Below are 7,356 nucleotides of genomic sequence, written 5' to 3' on the forward strand. Positions count from 1 at the left end.
GGGGCTGCGGAGCCCGGCCACACGCCCGCTCCCGCTCGCCGCCGTCGCCACCGGGACCGCCGTGGGCTCTAACTCTATCCCAGCGCCCTGGCTCGCAGCCCGCGCTGAAAGCTTGATTATGAAAGGCAAAGTGGCTCTTTCACCTCCCGACTCCGAGGCCGGGAGCTTTTGTTTGGGAAGAAATGCAAACGGTCATATCCTCCACCTCCCGGGCCGAAAGAAATGAGAGCGTGGCTTGGAGAGGCTCTGATGGCTACTTGAGTCTTGCGCTTCGTTCCCTTTCTCCCCATCCCGAAGTTGCGAGCTTTGGCCAGGGAAGTCGTGTCGCCGCCATTGTCGCGGCTGTTTGGGCGTAGGGAAAGCGGCTGCCGCTGCTTATGTAAGTTCGGCTTTGCAGGAGCCGCCGCTCCTTGTTCTGTGATGGAGTCTTGGCGCACCAGCGGTTTGAAGAACCCTAATAAATGGGCACCTTTGTTATGGAGGTGTAGTTGAGGCTACATATTTTTCACCATGGATACTGGCAACGGGTATCTTCCAGTTTGACTCACCTGAACTTAGCAATTGAAACATCTCAATAGAAAAAAGCGGTCTTCAGATCCTGATAGTGGAAGACGAATGAAAAAACACAAAAATCAGCATCCTGATGTGTATGACCAGTCCTCTCCCTATTCCAAGCACTTTTATCCCACGAGGGACAGTTGCTGGCAACAGTAGGAGGTGGCCAGATAGGAAGGTTTTGCTTGGCTGACTTCCCAACATACCAGGTTGCATTTAGGGAACAGTCAGAAGCATGCTTAGTAATAATTTTGCCCACCCCTCACACTTTGCGGATGAGAAAACCCCCTGTTGCTTTAGGCAGCTGATTGGTGTGTTCAGTTTTCTGTAGAAGGACCTTTTGTTAATTTTCAGGACTGTGGTCTTTAGGTTCCAGTCTTGCCTCACAGTTTTTGGGTAAGACTGTTGCAGCCCAGTATCTTGGTCCTATCTACACCAAAGTTTACTTGTGTGGTCACTGTTCAGGAGAGGAGTCTTTTTGATGAAGTCCCTCTGTTAAGAGTTAAAACACAAAAAGCTAGAATTCTTTGAGCCTTCTTCTAGAGATAGAGGTGAAAATACCTGGATTTCTCAGATACAGGCTTAAAGATCAGTATTGGAAGTGTGGGAAGAAGAAAGCAACTGCTGTTCCCCTTCTCTAATGTTAATTGTAGGGTATGTGTACTGCAATAACTTTCTTTATGTTTGTAAAAATATATAAAAATATGTGCTCTCTATATGAACCTAGAGAAAAATATATGCTCTCTATATGAACCTAGAGAAAAATAGGGAAGGCTACATAACCCGCAGGAAACGGGGCACTTTCTGGCTTGTTTTATATCTGTATACCTATCTTCTCCTGTACAAATATGGACGTATTTGTCTGTGAGGAGAAATTCCTTGGTGGTTCTCCAGTGCGTCCTTCCAATTCCCTGCACGCAGCCCCTCCCTGTCCCAGGTGCTACAGTCCTTACCTGTTCATGTCTGTTCAGAGCTGGACCTGATGCTGCCAGCCACCCTCCTCTTGGTTCCCAGTCTGAAAATGGGTACATGTGCAAGTGCCAGGATGAGAAAGAAAGGTTTATTCTTTTAAGTTAATTCTTGAAAACATTCTTTTTTAGAATTTGGGCTAGAGAAAGGTCCTGCCTGACTCTCGTGTGTCCTTTCCTCTTGTAGGACTGGCGTGCCCCTGATCAGTTATTCTGATCTGAAGAATTTGGTGTCTCAAGCATTAAGACAATAGCCTGAGTTGTTCATGGTAACTATAATTTCAGTATTAAATCTTGAAAATACAGTTTGGTATTTGCTTTAAAATTATGTGTGTGTGTGTGTGTATATATATATACATATGTTAATTATGCATTAGTGTTTCTGTTTTTCTGGGGATTATGTGTATTTTCTTCATATATACTTTGTTGAATAAAATTAAAACTTTTTAAAAAGAAAACATAGAACACATTATTTTACAAAGATTAATTTCTTTAACATTGTGACAGATGTCTTCGTGCAAGTTCTACATTCCTTTTGCTTATAAAATACTTGCAGTACATCCAATCTTGATGACATTTTTGTCTGGATGGCAGATAGATTGGCATCCAGAGAGAATGAAGCTGCTCATCACTGTCTTCCCAAATGTCATCTGATTCTCTAAGGGTCATTTTAAACCTTAGCCCTCATTCAGAAGTGGCCCAAAACTGGTGTGGAAAAACGAGAAGACAACACCAAATGGAATATTTTGGCAATGATATTCTTTTCTAGTTCTGCAGCAGTGATTTGTCACTTCTGTCTAGGGAGTAGAACATTGAATGTTGTTAGTTATTTTACTGAATTTTCCTCTACATGAAATTAGAGTAGACACAACAGATAGGACTGGTGGATCCTTGCCTCAAACCTGTTTTTAAACCTTGAAGCTGCGTTACTTGTCATTATTACCTCTAATTGTGGGGAAGCACAGGTTTTGTAGCTAGATTATAGCTCCTATGAGAATCTAATGACTGATGATCTGAGGTGGAGCTGAGGTGCTGATGCTAGCGCTGGGGAGCGGCTGCAAATACAGATGAAGCTTCGCTTGCTTGCCTGCCGCTCACTTCCTGCTGTGCAGCCCCAGTTCCTAACAGGCCACTGGTCTGCGGCCCAGGGATTGGGGAACTTGAACTAAGTATTGGGCAGATTCCCAACCTTATTTATGAAATGGGGAGAGTAATACCTATTTCATAAGGTTATTTGATCATTACATTTGCAAAGACATGTAAAGCACATAAAATATTACCTGGCAGGTATTATGTGCTCAATAAAAGTTGGCTATCATAACTGGACAAATATGTAGTAAACTGAACATAAATAGAAGTAACAATTCAGAAATCTCTAAGTTGGGATCAGTCTTTTCTACTCATATCTTTATACCATTCTTAACAATGACTCTGAAATTGTGAGGTACCAAAAATTGATCAGAAAAATAAAAATTTACCTGTGTTTTCTCTCTGGAAAAGTATTTTTCATAATTATCAAACTTTCTTTTTAAAAATTTTTTTTAGGAGTTTTTCATCAGTATGTCTGAAACCATTAAATATAATGACGATGATCATAAAACTCTGTTTCTGAAAACACTAAACGAACAACGCCTGGAAGGAGAATTTTGTGATATTGCTATTGTGGTTGAAGATGTGAAATTCAGAGCACACAGATGTGTTCTTGCCGCCTGCAGCACCTACTTTAAAAAGCTTTTTAAGAAGCTTGAGGTTGATAGCTCTTCAGTAATAGAAATAGATTTTCTTCGTTCTGACATATTTGAAGAGGTCCTGAACTACATGTACACAGCAAAGATTTCTGTGAAAAAAGAAGATGTCAACTTAATGATGTCATCAGGTCAGATTCTTGGTATCCGATTTTTGGATAAACTCTGTTCTCAGAAGCGTGATGTATCTAGTCCCGATGAAAATAATGGCCAGTCAAAAAGTAAGTATTGCCTCAAAATAAATCGCCCCATTGGCGATGCTGCTGACACTCAGGATGATGATGTGGAGGAAATTGGAGATCAGGATGACAGTCCATCTGATGACACTGTAGAAGGCACCCCACCGAGTCAGGAGGATGGCAAGTCGCCTACGACGACGCTCAGGGTTCAAGAAGCGATCTTGAAAGAGCTGGGGAGCGAGGAAGTTCGAAAAGTAAATTGCTATGGCCAGGAAGTAGAATCCATGGAAACCCCAGAATCAAAAGATTTGGGGTCCCAGACCCCTCAAGCCTTAACATTTAATGATGGAATGAGTGAGGTGAAGGATGAACAGACACCAGGCTGGACAACAGCTGCCAGTGACATGAAGTTTGAGTATTTACTTTATGGCCACCATCGGGAGCAGATTGCCTGTCAGGCATGTGGTAAGACATTTTCTGATGAAGGCAGATTGAGGAAGCATGAAAAACTCCACACGGCCGACAGACCATTTGTTTGTGAAATGTGTACAAAAGGTTTTACCACACAGGCCCACCTGAAAGAACACCTAAAAATCCACACAGGATATAAGCCCTACAGTTGTGAGGTGTGTGGAAAGTCATTTATTCGCGCCCCAGACCTAAAGAAGCACGAGAGAGTTCACAGTAATGAAAGACCATTTGCATGCCATATGTGTGACAAAGCCTTTAAACACAAGTCTCACCTCAAAGATCATGAACGAAGACACAGAGGGGAAAAGCCTTTTGTGTGTGGCTCCTGCACCAAGGCATTTGCCAAGGCATCTGATCTGAAAAGGCACGAGAACAATATGCACAGTGAAAGGAAGCAAGTTACCCCCAGTGCCATCCAGAGTGAGACAGAACAGTTGCAGGCAGCAGCGATGGCCGCGGAAGCAGAACAGCAGTTGGAAACAATAGCCTGTAGCTAGAGGTGATGGGACAGGAACACTTTGCCTGAGCCATGGAGACTGAGATTGCATTGTTTGTAATAAGTGGAACACCTGTCACTGTATTTTTTGTGGAAACTTACGGAGCATTGTACTCACTGGACTTAAGGCAGTGCTTGGTTAGGTATTTTACAAACATTTCAAGGAAATAGCGTTTCTTGTTCTGACCAAAAAGTTTCACTGTCCAGTCTGGTGTCTAGTATTAATGTTGCCAGTAAGTTCTCCCTCCTCTTTTTAAATGATTTTGAGGACTCCTGTGTCCAGTCCAGAAGTAAGAGACTTCTATTCCATTTTTAATTCCTCTCTACGCTTGCTGCACTGGTGAGTGCGCTGCACAGAGTGATAATTGAGTAAATTGATTTCCTAATCATCACAATTAAATGTGACTTAAAAGTACTTCATGTAGATGCAGACAATACTGGTGGGTGGGTGGTCAAGGACACTGCATAAATATGAAAACAAGGCCTGGAAATGTAGAGTGGTCTTAGATTTATATTTGGTTTGCTAATTTTATATATCACTGTTTTTCACGATTTTTGTGGACAAATAATGGTTGCTTTGCTGAAGTGTTTCTTCATCCATTATGATTGCCCATAGCTACCCCAAAAGATGTGGTAACAAGTCCTGAAGGCTGAGCAAATAGACAGGGATGTTGGTGGTATGGGGGCTGAGATCTTTCATTCCTCAAATTTGGGGCATTGCTACTCTGAAACAGATGGGGTTTGTGAAATGGACCATTGGAATAGGATTAGAAGAGAGTGAATAGGAGCCTGGCTCTCAGAGACAAGGTTTTCACATTCGCAATATCAAGATTTCCTGGATCAAAATAATTCTTAATTGATTTTGAAATTGGATTTTTATTTAGTATTAGGACAAGGACGGGTATGCTTCAGCAGATACCTTTGTGTAACTTAACAGAATATCATCAAGCTTCTGGGCTCTTTGCAGCACATGATTTATCCATAAAGGAGATGCAATATCCTTTCTTAAATTAATACATTTACAATCTTTTAAGTGTGTAAATAGTATAGAAGTGTTGGTCTTACATATTTCAAGTAAAAGACAGCTGCACTTTTTTTTGCACATTGGATTAAAATAACTTCCATCAGCAAGAAACGTCAGTCTGTTTTTAACCAATATTAAAGATTGTCAGACCAAATGTTTATGTTTTTGAAGTATATTTCATCACCGGTTTCAGTTTTAAGTAGAAGTTGATTGCTTTTCATAGCCGTAAACAGAATTATAAATGCTGTTCTAATTTTGGTGCACAAAACTTTTTAAACCATTTCTTTAGAAATATATTGAAAAACCAACAATAGTTTGAATTATGTTCTGTAATAAAGCTTTGTCAACTATTTAGAATGTACAATTTTAGAAAAATGTTGATTTTTTAAAATTTATTTTTGGTTGCCAGGATTTTTTTTTTTTTTTTACAGATACATTAAAGTCATTTCATAGTTTGTTGCATTAACACCTATAATTACTATTGTGGGAGAAATTTTATTTTTTGTATTGGTATGTGTGTTATGCCCAAGATTGTAGGATGAAGATGCTACCTTATTCAGAAACTTATTGGTAAAATGTTTAATTTAGTTTAAAATTAATTTAATTTCTTTTCTTAAAAGTTTATTCCATCCTAAAAGTAGTTCTGTTACTGTTTATATGCTGTCTACTAGGAGGGGAACTGGTTGATGTTCCTAGGCTGTTTTAACCAAAGCAAAGGAAAAATAATTTAGCATCTTATTGATAGCTACTTCAACAAACCATTTTTTAGGCCATCATTTTTGTATAAAAAAGAAGATATACTTTTGTCTTTCCTGTTTTTATTTTTTCCTAGCATCCTTTCATACATCCAGGTTTCTACCAGTGTATTTTCTATGTTAGCTTCATCATGGTTATAGAGTTGCAAATTAAACATGTGGTATTAACTCTCATTGAAACCACATAATCACAGTGGTACCCTCCAAAAAGCTTCATTTTCAGCCCTTTACTGGTATTATGTAAGTATTTATCATTTGTCTTATTTTGCACAAGCAATATATTTGTGTTGCAATTTCTCCAACTGGTACTTGGTTCATATGTGTTAGGTGCTTGTCTTCTTGGTGTCAACATTCGTGACATAGCAGCTTTCCTGTCTCCTGGCCACTGAGATTGCCTCTCTCCTCACCCAGCTGGCTTCAGTAGTCCCATGGATGGTGAAGCCATCATGTTGGACAATTCAGGGTTACCTCTAATCACTGGGAGTTGATTCTGAAATGTCTTTACGGTGAACCTAAACGTCATCATTACTGTCTTTTCATTATTTAAAAGTCACCTACTTTTGTTGGTTTGTACAAAGAATATTTACAAACTTGATTTTGGCTTTAATGCCAACTCGAATTGGCAATTGAGGAAGGGAATTTTAGGAAGTCTAAAGTTTAGGTTTGCTTGCTAATTAACTTGATCATAGATTTAAAATTGTTAGAAATTACAGGTCACCATTAAGTGATCCTATTACTAATAAATTTCTCCTATTGGAAAAAAAATTGAAGTTGAAGGAGAATGATGCAAATTTATGTAATTTTGATTTAATAGATTATGTTCTATAAGGTTGTCTGTAACTCGGTCATTCGTAACCTGGAATTCATTTTCCTAAGTAATGTTGTTAGTAGTGATTAGTTCCCAGAGCAGCTGGAAAAGCCTGTGTATGTGTAACAGAATTAGTAGTAAAAGTTATAGTCTTGAGTTCTGAGTCCTGGGACTTAAGGAGCTAAGGCTTCCAGGAAAGAGAATGGACAACTATCCCCTTCCTCTTTCATTTATCTTTAACATCTCTTTCTCCATCACCCAAGCCCAGGGTTTCCCCCCAACTCGCAAATGTATGGGAGACAAGTAAAACATCAGGCTGGAGGCAAAGTAAGCACTGACAACCATCACAGAGATG

At 39.7% G+C, this 7,356-nt stretch overlaps 1 protein-coding gene across 3 annotated transcripts in view; it reads left to right on the top strand.

The window, feature by feature from the left end:
* The window catches only part of ZBTB14 (zinc finger and BTB domain containing 14), a 7,278-nt gene extending 1,040 nt beyond the window's left edge, over window positions 1–6,238 (top strand). The window contains exons 1-3 of one of the 3 annotated variants that reach the window (XM_011366175.2): window positions 40–379; window positions 1,711–1,792; window positions 3,069–6,238. In XM_011366175.2, the coding sequence (XP_011364477.1) occupies window positions 1,790–1,792; window positions 3,069–4,415 (1,350 nt within the window). In that variant the 5' untranslated portion in view covers window positions 40–379; window positions 1,711–1,789 and the 3' untranslated portion in view covers window positions 4,416–6,238. Of the gene's footprint in view, window positions 1–39; window positions 380–1,323; window positions 1,614–1,710; window positions 1,793–3,068 lie in introns of those variants that run through there. The other 2 variants (XM_023534176.1, XM_011366173.2) reach the window with 2 other exon arrangements.
* Window positions 6,239–7,356: the final 1,118 nt, after the last annotated feature.

Source organism: Pteropus vampyrus, unplaced genomic scaffold, assembly GCF_000151845.1.
Source record: "Pteropus vampyrus isolate Shadow unplaced genomic scaffold, Pvam_2.0 Scaffold122, whole genome shotgun sequence".
Lineage (NCBI taxonomy): Eukaryota > Metazoa > Chordata > Mammalia > Chiroptera > Pteropodidae > Pteropus > Pteropus vampyrus.